Genomic DNA, 22835 nt, shown 5'->3' with positions numbered 1-22835 from the left:
AGAATTTGGAAACAGAATATGCGAAAGGATATGCAGTTGACAAAAATTGATGAGGCAATAGGGCATAAAGATCTATCAGATTTCATTATCATCATACCGTTATCCGAATCTAATGGTGCATAGGCCACTGCACCATATAAACGCAGTGTTATCTTGATCGTTAAAACATTCCGGTACCAGTCTAGGGTAATATTGAATAGATATTAGAGTAAAAAATAGCTTAAGACCCCTCCTGGGAAACGATCCGAGGACCTCACTCGGTGGTGCATAAGGCACTGTGTCATATAAACGCAATGTTATCTGGATCGTTTACACATGAAGGAAAGGTGATTTGCCCTCCGCAGTCCAGGGTAATATTGAATAAATATTAGAGTGAAAAATCACCAATTGATATTTGACTCTTCCTGGTAATCGAACCCGGGACGTACGGTAGCCGAGCGTGCAGACCATTACACTACTAATTTATTTTTCAGATTTAGTGGTGTCTTATTTAGAAAATATGACAAGACGAATAGGACGAATAAATTAATTTTGTGACAAATCTTGATTGATATAAGATATTGAATCCATTGTATCTTTTGCATTATTTTTAGGGATCAACCTTATTCATTTATTATTTACTATACGCTGTCGTTTTTAAGATATATAAACTGAATATGCTGTAAATTCTTGTAGGTACATAATAAGCAAGGAAAATTTTCTTAGGCAACTAATACATATTATTTTTTTAAATCTCGAGTTTAAATCAAGAGTCATACGTTAGAATCGTCATTTCTTATTCCATTTTGGTCTCTCATATTTTATTGGTCTCTTTGTGACAGCTTTAAAGTAAAACCCATTTGCGATGAAATATATATCGCAAAATAATGATCCTTCGTTTAGCGAGACGTGTAGACAGCTGCAGTAAAGTTTTTTTTAACACTCCGAGCTGTTTTGCCTGGTTTTTTATTTGCCGCTTTCGGAAAACGACAAAAAATACTCGCGAAGCATTTGCTTTTTCAGCCACCTACATCAGCACAAATGTGCAATATGACCATTAACACACTGCACTATTGCCAAGTAATGTCTCTGTTGACTTTAAAAATTGGATTTCGAGTCGTAAATTAATTCAGATATTTCTTTAAGCAGACATTTCCGTAATAGCAGTAAAATATTGTAAAATGCAGAGCTGAAATATTAGGGAACAGTTAATGCTGCATTTGATTTAAGTACCTACACGCTTCACTATATAAATACCATACATAAGTACATACACTATGTTCACCAACCGTAATATGTTCATGACGGAAACAAAATTTCATCACAATCAGTTTAAATATGAGTAGGTAAAAGGAATTCGTTTAAATTCCAAACCTCAATAAATTGAGTCCTTTACGATGTACACGAAAATTCAACGCTCCAAATTCAAATATTTACCAAATAGTTTATTCACATTATTAAAGTAACTTAAAGTAAAATATTATGATGATATAATAATGACCCTTTATAAGAAGGTGTGAAGTATTCGTTTAAATTCCAATCATCAATAAATTGACCCTTTCGTGTTCCTGTTTATGATATTAATGAAATTTCAACTTTTCATGTTCAAATGTTTGAAATAGTTTTCAAGGCTTCTTTTGATGCAACGCGGTGGAACGGCGTTCCGGCACCTTTCGTTACGGATATATATATATATATATATATATATATATATATATATATATATATATATATATATATATATATATATATATATATATATATATATATATATATATATATATATATATATATATATATATATATATATATATATATATATATATATATATATATATATATATATATATATATATATATATATATATATATATATATATATATATATATATATATATATATATATATATATATATATATATATATATATATATATATATATATATATATATATATATATATATATATATATATATATATATATATATATATATATAATATATATATATATATATATATATATATATATATATATAAATATATATATATATATATATATATATATATATATATATATATACATACATTTATTTATTTAAATTTGCAAAATCAACTAAGCGAAACAATGTTCGCGCTTACGTTATTACAATCTTTATTTATATAATTCGTCAAAATGTTAAAATATGGTAATTTAATGAATATCTGAATGATATTTGAAAATACATTTTTTTTTGTAAAAAGCTTGATATGAAGTGATATGATATGAGTGACCTTTTTAGTTTAAAAAAACCCTTGAAATAGTAAAGAATTCGTTAAAATTCCATTCGTCAGTAATTTGACCCCTTCTTGTTTCTGTGTATGATGCAAATGAAATTTCAACGTTCTAAGTTCAAATATTAGAAAAAGTTAAGAATTCGATTAAATTCCAATTCTCAATAATTTGACCCCTTCGTCTTCCAATTCACGATGTACCTACATGAAATTTCAACGTTCCAAGTTCAAATATTAGAAAAGTGAAGAATTCGTTTAAATTATAATTCTCAATAATTTGACTTCTTCATATTCCTGTTCACGATGTACACGAAATTTCAACGTTCCATGTTCAAACATTAGAAAAAGTGAAGAATTTGTTTAAATTCCAATTCTCAATGATTTGACTTCTTCATGACGTACATGGAATTTCAACGTTCCAAGTTCAAATATAAGAAGGTGTGAAATATTCGTTTAAATTCCAATCCTCAATAAATTGCCCTCTTGAAACTCTCCAGTACGCGAAATGTAGAGACCTATCGAACATATCAGACATGATACTAAGCAGCCCCTCCTTGTCGCTATCGGAAATGCCCAGTTGAAACACGATGTAGTGTGGAATTTATTTATTCTTAGCGGCAGTCATGAGATCCTAGTTAAAGTTAGATGCTCGATAGCTCAGGTATTTAGATCGACGGTATGAATAGAAATTTATTATATCTTAACTCACTTCTAGGCGCCCTTTCATTTTTCATTATTAATTTGACATCTTATCGTATAGTGATCTAATATCAATGAATACGATACGAGGGGGAAAATTTAGATTATTTTTCATACTTGATAAACCCGTATACTATACTATAAAATTACTTGTATGTGTAGGTCGATTTTTTAGAGGTTTTTACACTGGCAACATTGTTTCTACAGACTGTTAATTTGACAGTTTATTTGTAGTCAGCACGTTTTGCCATTTCACCATGAATAGACTGAATGATCATTATGCGCGTCGTAGGTTCGGTGAATGGGACGAAAACAATATTCGGCTTGATCATCTTTTCAACGCAAAATTTTGTTCACCGATGAGGCCCATTTTTGGTTAAATGGCTATGTCAAAAAGCAGAATTGCCGAATTTGGTTTCAACAACATGGCGCAACATGCCGCATGGCGAGTGCCGCCAATCAATTTATTCCGGGAAATTTGAATTTGTATACCTTTTAAAAAACATTCTATTAAACATGTAATTTGAAAAATCGTTTTCTGCGGTTTACAAGAAATAAAATTAATCATTACAAAAAATAAATGAAGCATATTCGTAATTCAACGGAAGCAAATGGTTTCTATTTAAAATGACTTTATTTCAATATGAATTTCGAGAGTTTATTTTTTGTTTACCGAAAGAAATTATAAATCAGAGGGCATTTTGTGATGTGTGAAGCACAACCCACTGGCGTCAGTTCTGCGGTTTATCACCACATATTATACATATGCTGTTGAGCTGTCGGCAGGGAATTCGCGTGGGAGGCTAAAGGTGTATGAAACTCATCGGTGTATGAAACTCATCGTCGAGCTGTCTAAAAGAAAAGACACTAAATATTCCTTTGTTGATCGATATTGGAAACACAACATGCATGTACACACTTTGTAAGAAATTGCATTCGACGCCCTTATAGCTACAAAGCTATAAGCGAAATGAGAATATGGTGTAGGCACATACTGTACATTTTGCTACTGCTGTTAATTCAAATATTTAAATGTGTATACACTCAGGTCTGTTTTTATGCGGATCATTTTATGGGATTTTGAAGTTGTGCGATTTTCAAATATAATGGAACCTATCCCTTATTCTTGTATGAAGTTCAAGACTTTTTTATGCGAATTCTCATTCAAAAAATCTAAATTTTAGACTAGTGCAAGTCACAACCGTTAAAGTGTGATTATGTCACTGGCCCAAAGTTAAGCTCAAATCTTACATCGTATTCAAAAGATGCTTTATTGAAAAAAAACAGAAAAAGCACTAATAATTTGTATTGAAGATTTATCTCAAAAACGATAACCCATATGTGGATATTTAATTAAGGAAAAAGCTCTTCTGTTTTTATTTTTATGATTTTTTTATAAACTTTTTTATGCGATTTTTGGTACATTCTATCATGTTTATTTGAAGTTATGCGGTTTTTAAAAATAATGGAACCTATCCCCCAGTTTTGTATGTACCTACTTCAAGTTTTTTTTATACGATTTTTTAAGCGATTCCCCGTGGAACGTATCTATCGCATAAAAAGAGATCCAAGTGTATACATTCTTCTTCTTCATCTAACCCTTATCTGCACACAGTGGTGCACGAAGCACTGCATCGTATTAACGTAGTGTTATCTTGATAGCTGCTTACAAGAAGGCAAGGGTAATATTAAATAAATATTAGTGTGTACAGTGTAAAATCACTAATATTCACGGCGGTCTCCGTATACGTATTAAATATTACACGCATATAATATTACCGTAAACTGCAATCTGAAGCGCTTAACGTTCAAGATAACACTGCCTATAAACGTTGCATCATTGGGTACGGACAAGGCTGAAAAAAAAAAAAAAAAAAAAATATATATATATATATATATATATATATATATATATATATATATATATATATATATATATATATATATATATATATATATATATATATATATATATATATTCATATTATTGTGTGCGTGTATGTGTGTGATTGTGTGCAGTCACAAGGAGTCGAAAATCTCATTAAACAAAAAAAACTGGATCAGACATCTATAAATTTAATTAAGCATGGTAAAATAATAATAATAATAAACTATGCGGTGAAGTATAAAGTCGGAAGATCAAACGATCACAGCGAATTCGTCACATTCCACGGAATTTGCTCATTTACATTTTTCATGTAAATTCTAGGAATCAAAATGCCAATTTTATATTCGATAAAAAGTAAAATTTACAAATCTAAACTAATAATTCTTCAGTTGAAAAATTATATATATATATATATATATTCTAACAGTGAATGGGAATAAGTTGGCTCACATGATTTCAAAGTCGTTAAAATTGAAATTAGTGCCAATCAAATTCTGACAAGGACCGTTTAATAAGAAAACTACATAATGCTTTCGTAATCACTTCAGTTGATGAATAAAGGCTAAGAGGGTAAAACGATTTGTTGATTTCAGCGGTTAAATTAATTCGATCTCCTTATAATAGTCCAGAAATAGCATGAAACGTGATTGAGATGATGTGACTTTTAATGGAGAACAATTGGTCAATAAAACACTTGGGCCACCAGCGATCAGGGAATAATGCCTAAGTTATTTCCATCAATACGTTGTTAACGATTTGACGTTAGATCAATTGAAATACTTGATTCGATCGCTCTCGAGGTGCAGGAATAGAATATTCCGTCACATGACAATGTTTCTTTGGACCGGACTCGAATAATTACATCATTTTATCCTGATTTAAACGCGAACAGTGAATTGAAAGTAGTCCAATGCCGCGTAGTATATTGTAATGCTTTCCAGACGATGCCAACGAAATGTCAAATAAATAACACTTTTTCAAATTTATTTCACCAAAGGTAATTTTTTTTATAATAATTTAAATATGTTTATATATTTTTTGTTTGCATGTTATATGCATTCATTTTTATACACATATTTTTGTAGTTTTTAATATATTATGCATATATCGCTCACTCCTTTCAACAACGTCATATAAAAAATAGTAAATATTCAGTTGTGCATGTTTTCTGAATGCCCAGAAAATGTACAATATCCCAGCAAAAGTGGCATATTTTTAACTTAATACTTACCCGCTACAGGGCAGAAAGTGTTGTTTTTGCATTTTGAAAAAAAGGTATTTTTTAATAATTTTTTTAAATAAACTTAATTTTATTCAAATGGAGAAAAAACATTCAAATTCAATCAAAATATTTGTTACACAGTAAAATGTAAAACAAATGGCTTGATATTTATTTTTAATACATTTGACTTTATTTTTCAACTTTAAAAAAGATCTCCTGAAAAATCAAGTATTTTGATATATGACGTTGTTGAAAGGAGTGAGCGATATGTATATATATATATATATATATATATATATATATATATATATATATATATATATATATATATATATATATATATATATATAAGATGGTGCGTAAAAAAATTAATTTTTTTAGGAAAATATGTTCATTAAAAAAATAAGCAAGAAAAATTAATTCAGAGTATAGTAGCTATTTTTTTTTGGGTTTTAATTAATTAATTCTTCATACATTCTGGTATCTTATCTTACAGTTTCAAACCTTAACACAAATAATAATTAATGATTGTATAACAAATGAAAATGAAATAAAGTGCGGAGTAATGTTGCAAATCGGGGCCAAATAAATGATTCTTTAGTGTCGGATGCCTTTTGTGAATCTACCAGAAGTGAGCCAGAATAGATTAATAGACACAGTTAATGAATGAACAAGGTGCCCTCTGACCTTTCGTGAAATGTGTTTAGTCATCTAATCATATTCGTTTTCCTTGAGGCGATGTCAGAGAAGTACCGGGAACTGATTGCTAATTCTTAATAGGGATTCAACCAGCTGGAATGTCGCGTTGCCAGCGTCAAGGAAACAGTATTAAATAATTTTATTTGATAAAAACTATTTTTAAATTGAATTTTTACTAGATAAATACCACTATTTCTTTAAATCTATTGTAGGTAATACGTGTTTCGATGCATTCTGCGTCATTTTCAAACACCATATAGGAATCTTAATCTACTCAGCCGATACGTTTAATAAAAATGTCAAAACGATGTAGAAAGCAATCATTTATAAGTATATATAAAACATCACATAAAATAAGCAAAAAATACCCTTAAAGTATAAAATCAGCATTTTACACAAAAAATAATTAAATTGATTTTTTTTAAAAAATAATCATAGAAACGAATAAGAGAAGAGTGGCATACATAAATTACATATGTAAACTGCGACCGTGTAAATTAATAAAAGCTTTCGTACATTTTTTTCCGAAAGACGATGTCATTGCGTTTGGTCCAGAACTAGATTTTTCATTGATATTTTTTTCTTTAGGCAATAGTGCATAAAACACTGTTAGCTTGTTTGGTTATACTGTAATGTAAAATGTTTATAATGCATGAAATTCAACTCGTTGGAATTTAAATTGAACCCAAATGTAAGAATATAGAACGGGATAATAGATACTTTCATTACTGACGTAAAATTCAAGCCAACGAAAACAATAAAAGAAAAATATTTAATTAGTTCATTCCTTATACTTATAACCCTTATCCGCACCCAATGGTGCATAGAGCACTGCATCGAATTGACGCAGTGTTATCTTGATCATTACTTACACGAAGGCAAGTGATCACTCTTGCGCTTCAGGAACCAGTCCAGGGTAATATTAAATAAATATTTCAGTGTAAAATCACTATTATTTATTTTCACCCCCCTGGGAATCGAACCCAGGACCTCCAGCACGGTAGCTAAACACGCTGACCATTACACCACGGAGGCGGACATTGTTTTTGTTTTTGGCGGTGTTTAATTAGTTACTTTTATAAATATTTGTTTTATTGATACATATATAAAGATGAAAAAGAATTTGAATGTCAGTGCATTTGGGCGAAATATGAGTAATGTTGCTGTCCATAATGGGTAGAATGGTGGATGCTACATGGTGTATAAATAAAGTGGTAACCTTAACAGCCAGTGATAGATCGTAAACCGTGTAAATACTAATACTTCTATATTTTTCTTCAAACATGTTAGATATCAATAAAAAAATTATAAAAATATTTAAAAATAATATTCATTATTTTCAACGAAAAAATTCCACTAATTTATTTTACTAGCGACCGGGTTTTGTCATTACTGACATCATCAGACTATTATGACGTGGAAGAAGCTAAATATGTTAGCTGGTGATTTATAATGTTATGGAAATGTAAATCCCCAAAAAAATATCAGTAGATAATTTAAAAGCATTAAGTAGTTGTGAATTTCCATTGAGAATCAATATTAATTTTTGTTATATTATGTACTTTTAAATTAATTAATAAATATAAAGATAATGCCATAGAGATAGTGAAACACTTACAGATGTGAAATGGAAGGTCTGGCATTGCGTTTCGAAGCTGATGAATTTTCTATGATATTCTCTATGATGTGGAGAAGTTCACATGAATAGGCCACAGTCGGCCATCTTATTCGATCATCATGCAAAAGTTGGTTGGACATTTGTTGTACTGAATAATGAATTATTTCGAATCTTATTTTTTTATGGAAAAATGTTTTAAAAAAACGGTGTGTGTAAATAATACTTTATCGATTAATTTCAATAATTCAATTTAATGTTGCTGTAAAATAGCGTGATTAAAGCAAGAACACAAAGGCAGCTTGGAGTTGGAGTATCGGTTTTATTATAATACCAAAATCCTATTCGGTGCGACCATGCGTTTTTTTATATCGAAACCGAGAATGACATATAATACGGCAACTCCAATCTGCATGTGTATTCCCGTACTAACATGAAATAAATAGAATGGGATGCATTTATTTATACAATTATAAAAATAGAATCCTACTTTGGCACTCAATCAAAAGTGTAAAAAGCGCATTCAGATTATGCTGCAAATTTAATGCAGCCGGTGTTTAACTCTTATTAAGTGCAAAAACGAAAGAGGTGAAAAATAAAAATAAACACAACATAAAACGTTCCCGCTTTGAAGTTGTCTTAAAAATGAGTTCAGTTTTTGTTGACTTGAAACAATGCGAGTCATTGTTCGAAGTGTAAAGCATTTTTATGTTCGTATTTGTGTTCGGTGTCCGATCGAACCTTTGCAATATTTCATTTTTTATTGGGTAAACAAACAAATGTTTGGCAGAGAATTTAGCATGAACGTATTTGGCCTAGCGTATAATAGTTCTTGGAAACACGTACACAACACCTAACAATGTGAGAAATAAACACAAATGTACCAGATTTTGTAAAGTAAATGCTAGAATTTAAAAATAAAACGTACTAATTAGTTGCATGAAATTGTTAGATACAGAAACCAGCCAATGTTATTTGCGCCGAATTTAAAATACATTCTTAACGAATTCCGCCTTCGATATACTCGAATATTATGAATAAATCAATTTGAGAATATCTGGTGTTTTTCATTCAATATGCGCTTTATTTAAATTAAAAGCACAAAATATTTGAATATGTAGTACATTTTAAAAAGCTCGTTAAGTTAAGATAATATCATTCAGTAACGGGTTGTGGTCCCTTGGTTAGGGTAGCGGACTTTCTAGTCAGAGTCCGCTACCCTAACCAAGTTAGTCAGAGTTTCTGGGTTCGAATCCACTCTACTGCAATTTGACGCCTATTTTTAATGATGAGTCACGTAGGCTCACAAAAAGAATGCATGAAATTGAAATATTTGCATATTTGATATAAAAACCCAGTTATTTCTCTTAAAAAAAGAACTAGTGATTCAACCACAATGTACGAAAGTATTTATAAAAATAGAGAATGAAATGATTGTAAATAAAAAGTAAATCTATAAGCTCTGCAAGGAAGACGTAAAATAACTATTGTCCAAAAAATATATATTTCATACAAATATCATTTAGTTACATTTTTATGTGAACCTAAGAGTGGGGTTACGCTTCAAATATCTGTTCAGTGAAACTCACTCAATATTAAGGCAAAAAATATTACCTAATATCTAGTCTTCACCCATTAGTATGGGTGAAGGCTAGATAGCTCTAAGAATAACTGTGTTTTCTCGAATATCCGACAATAGTTTAGTAGGGTGATTAAAAAAACAAACTGAAAACAAAGGCGATAATTGAATCCTGAAACTTGTCCAACGCACGTGAACATGAAAATATGAGCGACTATTAGATTAATAAAGATTATATATAATCTTTATCAATCTATAATAGGAGAGATCTATAATATATAGTAGGAGAGTGTTGTTATCAGGCCGGAAGCAGACTAGCAGCTTCAAGCAGTCGGAGCCAATTGATTCAAGTTGCCAGTTTGTTTCCGCACTAAGATCCTGAAGACATGACAAGTGACACTCGACAGCAAGTCAACTGCAGCAGTCGATTAGACCTCTTAAAATGTCAGTGTACGTTGAACAAGATTTTTGTATGGAAACAGCATAATGCCCAGCTTCGGCAGCTTGAGGCAGTTGACTCCGACTGTAAACTGCTAATATGGAAAGAAGGATTTAAAAAAAAGTAAATAATTAACAATATTTAAAAATATTAACAGTCATTTCATTTTTTGACATTTCAACATAGATGAAGAAGTAAATGGAAGTCTGGCATTTATGGGGCTTACGACCGTCATAGGCTGGTTTGAGTGATTACTTAACACACGTGTAACATTCACCAATTCTACCTATGATTAACAACCACACCACTCAAATTCTTGAATGTTCTATATATATATATATATATATATAATTCAATTTTGAAACATGTTTGAATCACTGGAATTTCACTAGAGACATCTATTGGTGAGATGAAAGAGTTCAAATTTGAGTAGTGTGGTTGTCAATCACAGGTAGAATTGGTGAATATTACACGTGTGTAAAGTGATCACTTAAACCAGCCTATGACGGTCGTAAATGCCCAGACTTCTAAATGATATGAAGGCAGAAATGCTCATATTCTTCTTCATCTATGTTGAGATGTCAAAAAATAAGAAAAATAACTCCTGTGATTAGAGATTAACCAGATTTGTGAACAGGTATTTGGACACACTCAAAATGTTGTTAATATTAATAGTCATGAAATGCATAAAGGCACCGAGGGCAGAAATGTTAATTTATTTATGAATGCAATCGTTCACATTTGACTACGAATTTGACTACGACTGTAGGTAATGATATAATAGCTTGGCTAAGTAACATGAGACGAAGGTTGTCATAGTCGGTTCAATATTAAGTTAAACCAGTAACCATGACGATGACGTATCAACTGAGAAACATCTCTCGCTAGAACAATATGCAACACGCAATATACATAAATTGATCATAATTCTAATATCATACTTTATAATACATACATACGGGAGATTCAATAGAGATTTTATAAACTACATTTCAAACCCTTATCCGCAACCAATGGTGCATAGGGCACTGCATCATATAAACGCAGTGTTATTTTGATCGTTAACGCATGAAGGACAGGTGATCAGCCCTCCGCTTCAGGTACCAGTCCAGGGTAATATTAAATAAATATTACAATAAAAAAACATTGTTTCAACATAATAACCCTTTAACTACACTTATATATTAACGATGTTATGTTTTATTGTTTATATGATGCAGTGCCCTATGCACCATTAGGGTGCGGATGAGGGTTTGAATGAATATTGAAAAAGCACGGGATTTTAAGTTAATAATGCGATTGAATTCATTTGACGGGTGAACAATAAAGGATGAACTACAAATAAATTAAGTTTCAAATATATTTTTTTCATTATTTTATTAACATGGTGGATATACTAATTTACCGTGTATAAAATAAATAAATAAAGGTATAAATACTTCTTAGAAGAAAGTGAACAGACTATCCTTTTTCCTTATAGGCCTTCACTAACAGGCAATTTCGCAAGCCTTTCTGGAATCAGATCTCGCTTGGTCGAGCGCGGCTGATTACTTATCGCCCAGAATGCATATTATTATAAAAGAGCAAATAAGATAACGAACAAAACAAAACTCCGAGTTGCATTGTTACTGAAAGCAATGATACGACTCTTGCTCATGTTATTATGTAAATATAAACTTTGCTAAAGGATTTAATGGGCTGGTGGTTAGGTATTCGTGTTTAACGATGCATTTCTTATAATAAAGATTACTGCGCTATCGCACATATTAAATAAATGTACAAGCACGTATGTGTTATAAATAAACCTTCTAAATCATTCTGATAAGATGACAAGCTTATAGGCACGTGCATACGTGCAAGTCTGGGCATTCACAAGGCTCGCGACCCGCATTGACTGATTTAAGCGATCACTTAATACTCTGTGTGATGTTCACCATTCTGGCCAGACTTCCATTTATTAAACCTTTGTATAAGACTTTGTGTAAGATTTTATGTTGTAAGACTATTTGTTACAAGACTTTTTGTTTATCTATTAGTGTATTCATTAGTTTATTTTTAATTTTTATATTAGATACTGTATATATGTATTATCTTAAAGGCTTCAGCCGTTCAATAAATAAATAAATAAGTATGAAAATATACTTTGTTTTTGCTGACATGTATTTCGATATATGGCCACATCTTGATATAAGGATTTTCCGATTTTGATACCATAATCAGTTGTGTGATTATGGTATCACTGATAAAATTTCCATCACAATTTTATGATGATGATCATAATGAGTGACCAGAAGAATTTTGTCGTTGAATTTTATATAGCTAGAAATATGTCCCCTCCGTGGTGTAATGGTCAGCACGCTTGGCTACCGTTCTGGAGGTCCCGGGTTGGATTCCCAGGGGTGGGGGTCAAATAATATAAGTGATTTTTTCACTCTAATATTTATTCAATATTACCCTGAACTGGTATCTGAAGCGGAGGACTGATGACCTTTACTTCATGTGTTAACAATCAAGATAACACTGCATTTATATGCACCATAGGGGAGTGGATATGTATTTTTTACAATATACTGAAATTTACGTATTATCAAATATTTCATATTAAAAATATCTTAAATGATTTAACAAACTATTTTTCTCGTCCATAATAATTTCAAAATATCTCACAATATAATTGACGTGTCGATTTTGTTTTTGATAATGTCTTATTTAAAAAATAAAATACGTATATGTTTTACTGAAAAGAAAACTCAGTGCAATCGTTAAAATTCTGCACATACCGAATGCATCAAAACATAAAATTAAAAGCGTTAGTTACCCATTCAGAATTTCACATAGCAGTATGTGAAAGTACCATAATAAAATATCCAATAAAAAATTTAAAATGCTTGTAAGTATGAAATTGAATGTCTCCGAGAGATGATAATAAAAACGTAAACCGTTTGATTGCGAGGTTTATATTGTAGTTTATGGAGGCTGCGCCAACATCTGTTGATGCATGATCCGGTTTCGGATGAATATGAGCGGTGAGCACTAAACACTGAACATTTCTCGCGAACCAGACCTCGAAATGAACTTGAATCGATGCTGTAAGAAGTGATCGATTGTATAACAGGAACTCTAATGATTAATATTGCAACACGGTCAATATATTGAAACTTATTTTACCGGTTTTAAAATACATCGTTGGGATAGATTAAATCATTGCCTATGTCGCATTATAAAAAGTCCCAAAATAAAATATGTAAAACCAATCACGTTGTTTGTGCATTATTTATAAAATTGCGCTCGACTCGACTGTATAGATGTATCTACACACTGTTGCTGAATGACATCACTTAGGTGTGTATAATATGATTGTATTATTTGAACAAATGTGTCGAAAAGGAATGTCAGAATTGTTTTGAAACAAACAATAATGACTCAAAGTAAACACGAAGTTTATTTAAAGAAAATAACAAATATTTTTTTATGAATAATATGGGCTGTAATATATTTGCATTTAAAAATAAACTACGCGTATTTATTTAAATTATAATATAAAAGTATTCAATACGGAGTTCGTTTCAGCGCTTCAGGTCTGAAAAAACAGCTGTTTTGAAGATTTATCGTTTGCGTGTGCTGAAAACTGCTAAAATTGCCGTTCCATGAAAAAGCGATCTTTCATCTTAAGTAAAAAGATTTGTGTTTATTAAATACGAATGCCGTAAACATTTTTAATGAAAGAATGCCAAGAATTTGCCGCCATAAACTGAGCATATTTACTATGCAATTTATAAGCCATCTCCGTCTTGGTAATGTTTGCATAGATTGGCGTGCCGTATTATCATTTTGCAAATAAACAAAGTTCCAGTTAGAACTTAGACAAGCAAAGATGTGCTGAAATTATCTCCAGAGAAATATTTACACTTGGAGATACCTGCTGTCTACCAACTATTGGCGGCGGTGATATGATATTATACATAAATAGTCTCTCCTTTGCCTTTAACGCCATTTTCTAATAATCCTTATTTGGTAAAGCCGGCGAGCTACCAAAATGCTGACGCATCATAACGATACCACATTATACTCAAGTGTTAAATGATTTTACAACATTTTGAGTGTGTCCAAATACTTGTTAAATGATTTTGTCATGTCACTAGTGTTATGGTATTATAAATAAATGCAATTACAGCAACAACAAAAATACTGTAATGTATAATATTAAACGTGGATAGACAGGTCCGTTAAAATAATACGTTGTACGTGAAATTACTAAAGGAAAAAAGTAAATTAAACATGTATATTGTAGTATATGTAACTCCAGTTCCAGTATAAAATACGTCGCCACATTTTCCTAGTAAACTAAATAACGTTTCCAAAATATTGAAGTGGCGATTGTGGATATGTGTGTAGTTTAGGACTACATAGGTATGCTCACATTTTTATAAATTTGACATGCTTAAAATTATTTAAGTTTTTTATATGGTATGTATTGCGTTTATCAAAAATATAAAAAGTACTATTTTTTAAGTACTAAACTTTGTGATTTTTCATTTTATAACTTATTAAGTAAATTTGCCATAAAATCAAATGAAAGTGATTTTATCAGTTATTATTATTTGCATGCATTATATACATAATATATAAGTATCTTCTTCTTCGTCCTTATCCGCACCCAATGGTGCATAGGGCACTGCATCGTATTGACGCAGTGTTATCTTGATTGTTATTTACACGCAGGCAAGGTGATCACTCCTGCGCTTCAGGGTCCAGTCCAGTATTCAATAAATATTGTATTGAAAAAGCAGTACTGTTTAATTTCACCCCCTGGGAATCGAACCCGGGACCTCCAGCACGGTAGTTGACATAAGTATAACACGCACCAATTAAAATTTGAAAAGCGAATGTTGAATGTGTATGAGTAACGTGTCAAGAATGTGCGTAAGTTATTATTTCTTATTTTTATCAATATTTTATTGATCGACATATAATATATTTAAACTATGCTGCAATAAACAGACCCGTAAATAATCCACGAAGTGCCTTTACTTTGTTGAGAATCAAGGAAGTTGTTTAATAAAGCTCTTGAATTTAATCAACCAGCAGTCGGAAGCTCTCCATTATACCATAAAAGAAAGTGCTACCAGCTTTATGGTGTCAGCTCACCATAATGCATGTAACTTAACATACAACCATAATGCCGGAATGGTGTACTGTCTTTTGAGGCGACATTACCATGCTATGTGGCACGTTATCTCAACAATCTCATATTATAAACATGCCCAGGAGTTACAGTTAGTAGTTGGGTTCCTACTTTAATAATATTTATAAATTAACTCCCATGCTTCGAGATTATCATGGAAACATCTACTTGTTTATTTGTTCTTAGAAAACAGATAGGTTGATGTGTATTTAAAAAATCAATAAATAGATTTAATAATTCCATCTTATTCATAAACATTTTGTTATACGAAATTATTTTTAGAAAAAATATTTTTGTTTGACAGTTCGTAGCGGAAAATGGCGGAAAAATCACATTTTCACATACATATAAAACACGAGACATAATTACCTTTCAAAAGCACTTTTCAGTTATGGAATTAGTATACTGTGAAAGCATTATTTTCAGTAACATACCTTGTAAAAAATGTCAACGTAATCTAGTATTGCAGATAAATAATAATAATAAATCCCTTACCGCACCCCAATGGTGCATAGGGCACTGCTTCAAATAAACGCAGTGTTATCTCGATCGATTACACATGAAGGAAAGGTGATCAGCCCTCCACTTCAGGTACCAGTCCAGTGTAATATTGAATAAATATATAAGAGTGAAAAAATCACTTAAAATTTATTAAACCCCCCTGGGAATCGAACCCGGAACCTCCAGAACGGTAGCCGAGCATGCTGACCATTACACTACGGAGGCGGACAGTATTACAGATTACACAGTATTACAGATAACGAATTAAAAGTGTAAATTAAAAAAACTAATTTTTCTAAATTGTACACGAAATATAAAGAATAAAATTTATGTTGTAAGAAATATAAAAACGATTTTATTTCTTTAAAACAATAGTATAATCTGCCAAAGTTTAAATATTGATGCTGTATTGTTGATTTTAAAGTAATATTTATGGAAAAGATTTGATATGTTGAAAGAAGTAGTAAGTAGTAAGTAAAAGATAAAAAAAGGATACGGTTTTATATTGAACGACATTATTTTAATACGCAGGTAAAGCATAATCTACCGTACGTTTATTATGCAAATTTCTTCCTGATGCAAAACACTTACACGATAATTCTAGTATCATTATACCTATAAAATATTATGTTGTAATGTCCTTGATCTCAAAGGACTTAAGATAAACTAAAAAAATACATCGATTGAGTACAAGACAGACGTCACCCTCAACTTTCACAAATTTTGTACTAAAATGATAAGATAAAATAGATACTGACATATTTTAAAAGGTAAATCTAATTTGTTTATTACTTATCATATTGTGTTTCTTTGACATTCTGTGGGATATCTTTCATTCGTAGTAAATAAATTGAGAATTTTAAGTGATAAAATTTATTATATTATTGTTTTATTACATTAACTGATAATAATACAATTATGCTGATATATTGATAAAATGAATTACGCAAGTACTCATAAACAAACTATTACCATAATCGATAAAAATACTTATAAATTAAAATTATTTATGTATGTTTAATTATTATAGGTAGGTGCGCGTAATTCGTACATGATACATGGTCTTATTAGTTGCAGCTGCGATAATGTATAATTTATGCATTATCTAAATAATTTATATGCATATTTTACCTGAGTATGTAGGTTACAAACGTTATACTTAGCATGAAAATATTTTTATGTGAATACTCATGTTTATACAGTGTTTTTAAACTTTACATATCAGGCCAAAAATGGTATTTTAGTATTTAATTTATTGTAAACTTTATATTTAGAATTCAGATTTTTGTTTAAACATGTATATATATATATATATATATATATATATATATATATATATATATATATATATATATATATATATATATATATATATATTTATATATATATGTATATATATATATATATATATATATATATATATATATATATATATATATATATGTGTATATATATATATATATATATATATATATATATATATATATATATATATATATATGTGTATATATATATATATATATATATATATATATATATATATATATATATATATATATATATATATATGTGTGTGTGTATATTACGATATAGACCAGAATGGTAAAAAGTACAAAATAATGTAGACAAATGTTGTTTTATAGGTGCTTTGAAAGCAATAAAATTTTATCTTAAAAATGGCATATGGCGTATGTACCATATGTATGTGCATATTTTATACGCAATTTAACAGCGGATAATTTTTAAAAAATCTTTATTTGAGCCAAACGTAAATATGAAGAAAAAAAAATATCAACAAAACGAGATACTCTTAAGATGGATTGTCACCAATTCGGAAAATTATCAGTGATTACACTAATGTAGGTACGAGTATAGTTCACACGACCGTTATGAATATTTTTCTTATTTTAAAATATTCATTGATCAGGTAAATATGAAAATTTATATTTAATACAAGTCGACTTCGATTAAGTGATGACGATTGAAAAAATAAAGTACTCACTTCATCTTCAAATCCTTTGAGCTCGTCCAAGAAACTGTCTTCCATGATACCTTTCTTGAGTTCATTCAGCTCATCGCGCAGTTCCTCCACGCCCTTCCTGATCTCTGCCAGCTGCAGTTCCCTGACCACCGTCAGTCCGACCAACCATGCCACCAGTACCGCCGCGAGCAAGACACCGCACAAGGGATACATGCTTCTTCTCTTCTCCAGAAGCCTCTTGGTGGTTTCCATGTACACGCTATTTTCTACATCCTTCGTCTGGGATTCGACCATCGGCGCCTGTTTTGATCCATCTATGAAGGCGTATGTTTCTTCCCTGGCGGGAACTCCCCCGTCCGGCATTAGATTAAACGGTGTTTTCGTCATCTTGCGAAGTTCAACTGTTGTTTTTTTTTTCAATTTTAATTTTGATTTTAAACGTCCAGTTTCGGCACGAATCACATATTAAACGAGAAACAAATACCTATGTCAATTAATTTTATCGTTTGCGTCGACGATGTATTTATCTATTTATTTTTATCTAGTCCGATTTAATTTACAAAACAGTCACCGCTTATGGGAGAGAATTGAATTCAATTGAATCTGACACGAATAAGGGTATTAAACAGTCTGTGATTCATTTATATTCGAACGTGTTAAATAACAGAAAAAAAACTTATGGAGCATCCAACATGCAAGGAACAATAATTACTATTCGAGTAAATTTTGTTGATAACTTCGTCGGATTGCTAAGATTTTTTATTTCATTAAAACGACCCACTTTTTACCTCAGTTGATACAAAAGTCTGTTTATTTGAATAGCAACAAGTTCGTTCGGACGTTCGATAGTTCTAATTTAGAAATGTAAATGTCAGGCTCACGAGTCACGGCGTGACAGACGACCCTCGCAACAGCACGGCCGCTGATGTACTGGGCGGCCGGACGATGCGATGCAGTTTATAAACACGCATGGCTTTCTGAGCTTACACAGGAAGGTAGTAATGAGATTACGATGTTTGAATAGAGCCTTAACTGCTACCACATTTTTCTAGACCAACTGATAACGCTATTTATCAACCGGGCTATTTAGAGAGATAAACAAACATTTTTTTGTTATATACTAACATACCTCAAAATATTTTAACGAAAATAATTTGAAATATCTTAGCAAATAAACTGAGATTCGTTAAAATTCAAATGGGATGTGTAGAGGAAAAGTCTTATACAACTTACACACAAGGTTCATATTTTTTATCACGTGAAAAATGTGTTAACATCCTATAAGCCAGTTATTTCTGTGACATTTAAAAAATATATAAATATAAATACATACTTACCTATATTTATTTATATAGCTGTACATATATATATATATATATATATATATATATATATATATATATATATATATATATATATATATATATATATATATATATATATATATATATATATATATATATATATATATATATATATATATATATATATATATATATATATATATATATATATATATATATATATATATATATATATATATATATATATATACATTTTATTATTATGCTATTATAAACTACAAATATTTGATTTTCACAGAAAACGAAAATCAAAAAGATGAACATGAAAAAAGTTATTACATACGTACTATATGAGTTAAACGTTTAAAGAAGAAGAACTGTTTTTTTTTTTAAATAAATAATTTAAGCAAAATTTTAAAATGAAACAATCTTTTCTTTACGAATGTGAATTGTATGTCATACATTACTTGCTACATTACATATTCCTTCATAGTCCTTGATGGTTATGCCTGTAGTAAGAGCTACCGCTATTTTGTACAATATCTCATTGGATATTGATCTATTCCATGTGTCTGAAGGAGTTTTCCGAAGCGGGATTTTTCTACACCTTTAGCAATAGCCCTTGCATATATTTTATTTTAATGTATACGATTTAAATTTTTTTATAGTTTGTAATGTTTATGTTAATTGAAATTGAATTTAAATTGAAATTGAAATGGTCACATAGTAAAAAAATATATATAAAATGTAACGGTCTGATGTGTAATTAGCACTACGTTGGCCGTACTGGGGCGATGCCGACAGTGCGAGAAGGGCGCCTAAACGAATTATCGACTCACTTTACACGTGTACCTACTATGCGCCATGCTATCCACACTTATTAGTGTCGGACTGGGTAGTTGTGATTTGTTTATTGAGTCACAGGCCCGCATTTGTCCGTTACCAGTATGAGGCGTGTGTCTGCATTATTCAATTATAAAAATCGTATTTTTAAAGTAAAGATTAATTTCACTATTTTCAAATTCATTGATTTACAGCGGCGAGCCTGCGATAGAATCTTTGGCTTTCGATTCGATTCCAAAAATATATTATTTGAAACATTAAATTGAAACACACACATACACACACACAAGTTCCAAAAAAGTTTGTCAAAAGGGGTTGTCAATCATGGTTAGAGTGGTGAATGTTACACGTGTATAAAGTGATGACATAAACCAGCCTATGACGGCTCATAAGCCCTGTAAATACTTAGACTTCCATATTCTTCTTCATCTACATATGTCGAGATGTTAAAATGAAAATAAAATTTGTGATTTTGTGTATTACTTTGTTATACTTACGACTTACGTTACGGAATGTAATTTTACAATTGGGGAATTTCAAATCAATTTCTGTATTATTATTATTATTATTTTTTTTTTTCAATTTCTGTAGTTGTAGGTCTTGGAAAAAACCCTGATTTCAATCTCCAATCAAACGTATTCTGAGCGGTGTGCCAGTGGAAATTACAAACTAGCGCGTCTATACATTGATCGGGAACCTTTTTTCTAAGACAGGTAAATTTTTCTAGTTTTTAATATTACAGGGTGGGGCGCGGTCATTTCCTTATTTGAAACTGGCGCCACAACGTGACAGTTACACCTCGAGCGCGTTCTATAGCGTGTTCGAAAGCACGGGATCTAAAGTTTTTTTTTAGATTAGTTTAGTGTCAATCATGTCATGGACGAACGAGGACCGCGCGTTTGCCGTGGAGGCCTACTTTTCCTTGGGCCGTTCCGTCATCGCAACTCGGCGTGCATTCGAAAAGCAATTCTTGTGTGTCTAATTGTAAATTGATTTGTTTGTGAGTAGACACACTCAGGGATACTGGTAGTCTGAAAAAGAAATATAATGGACCTTCCAGAACCATCAGAACGCCAGAAAACGTTGACAGATAAAAACGTCGTCGCCACATCTATTTCTTCGAGTTTTTTTATACCTATACTGGAAGAAGAAGAAGAAATAGATGTGGGGGGTGTGTACGAACATTATGGCACCACGGCTCACACGGCAGGAACATCCACTATATTTTTTTCCGGGAACACTTTCTCGAACGTCTTAGGGGTGATCTTCACTGGCCCCCTGTGACTATTTCCTGTGGGGCTACCTTAGAACATTGGTGTACACGAATCGTCCAAAGACCCTTGGTCAGCTGAAGGATGATGTTCATACTGCTATTGCCAACAAAGATAGAGATATGCTGGAAAAACTTGACAGAAATGTCAATATTCGACTATCTCAGCAAATTGACGAGGCCTTCGAGATGTCGTTTTTAAAACCCAACGAAAAAACTTTGATTGTGCCCTTGTACACAGAAAAAATAATTAAATCCATACTGACAATACTTTTTGTGCTATGATTTTTAAAATAAGGTAGTCACCACGCCCCACCCTGTATTATGGAAAATCATTTATCTTTTTGGCAGCACTTATACATCGAGGATGAAACATAATAAATAAAAATGCCAATGAGGATAACAGATGAAAACCTCGAAAATTCTATGTGACATACGTTCCGTAACACGATGTACGCGAAGCGATGTATCTGCCTTCGTAAAATATATAATTTTTATTTATGGTTTGTTTCAAGATTGATAGGAGTTGCCTATCACTGGCCCACACTTTGCATCAATTTTCATTAATTGAACGCCTCTGAAATCATCGATGATGTAATAGTTTTATAACTGATAAAAACATCAATACAATACTTTATTTTGAATTGAATTTATTCACCATATCGCGTGGTTATGTCAGGATTCAGAATGTATGTGAAATAAAATATTAGATATAAGTAGTTATAAAAGTTTTTTTTTCCCAAATTTAATTAGGGATTATCGAAGCAAACTTGTAATTGTATAAATTAACATTAAGCTTTTTAAAACGTAAACTGACAGGAAAACTTCCACGTATTTTAACTGGCTAAGCAATATCTCCTACGTATCTACCTGATTGTTTTCTCCCCTTTTCCCATAAGGCTCAGTATTCGATAAATCGTAACTTAATTTTCTTTCAACCCAGGTAAAATTTGACTCAATTGAATAATTTTCTTAAAACACCGTTTATGTATTGCAAAAATAAGTTTTTCATCGAAATAAAAATATATGGTTTTGAAAGGAAAACAGTTATTCAAAGGTAAGGAGTTCAAAAAAAGATAAAAAATATTTTTATTATTATTGAAACATATTTATTATAAAAAAAAACATATTTTAAATTTCGAAGATAAATAATTTTTTCAACACAAAAATGGTATTTTAAGCAAAAAATTCAATAACGTCAAATGTTACCTGGGTTTAAAGAAAATTAAGCTGCGATTTATCGTATATTGGGCTTTTAAAAAAAAACATTGTTATTTGTCCGCCTCCGTAGTGTAATGGTCAGCACGCTCGGCTACCGTTCTGGAGGTCCCGGGTTCGATTCCCAAGGGGGGTAAAATAA

The 22835-nt window shown here is 30.9% G+C and overlaps 1 protein-coding gene across 1 annotated transcript in view; it reads right to left on the bottom strand.

Annotated features, from left to right (window-relative positions):
• Positions 1 to 18990, bottom strand: part of egr (TNF superfamily member 12 eiger) — an 89127-nt gene extending 70137 nt beyond the window's left edge. The window contains exon 1 of the mRNA XM_088270822.1: positions 18080 to 18990. Within this exon, the coding sequence (XP_088126948.1) occupies positions 18080 to 18445 (366 nt within the window). The 5' untranslated portion in view covers positions 18446 to 18990. The remainder of the gene's footprint in view (positions 1 to 18079) is intronic.
• Positions 18991 to 22835: the final 3845 nt, after the last annotated feature.

This window comes from Brachycentrus maculatus, unplaced genomic scaffold (genome assembly GCF_059751285.1).
Source record: "Brachycentrus maculatus isolate JH-2025_06_01 unplaced genomic scaffold, ASM5975128v1 h1tg000396l, whole genome shotgun sequence".
In the NCBI taxonomy this organism is placed as follows: domain Eukaryota; kingdom Metazoa; phylum Arthropoda; class Insecta; order Trichoptera; family Brachycentridae; genus Brachycentrus; species Brachycentrus maculatus.
This window is presented reverse-complemented; position numbering and strand designations above follow the sequence as displayed.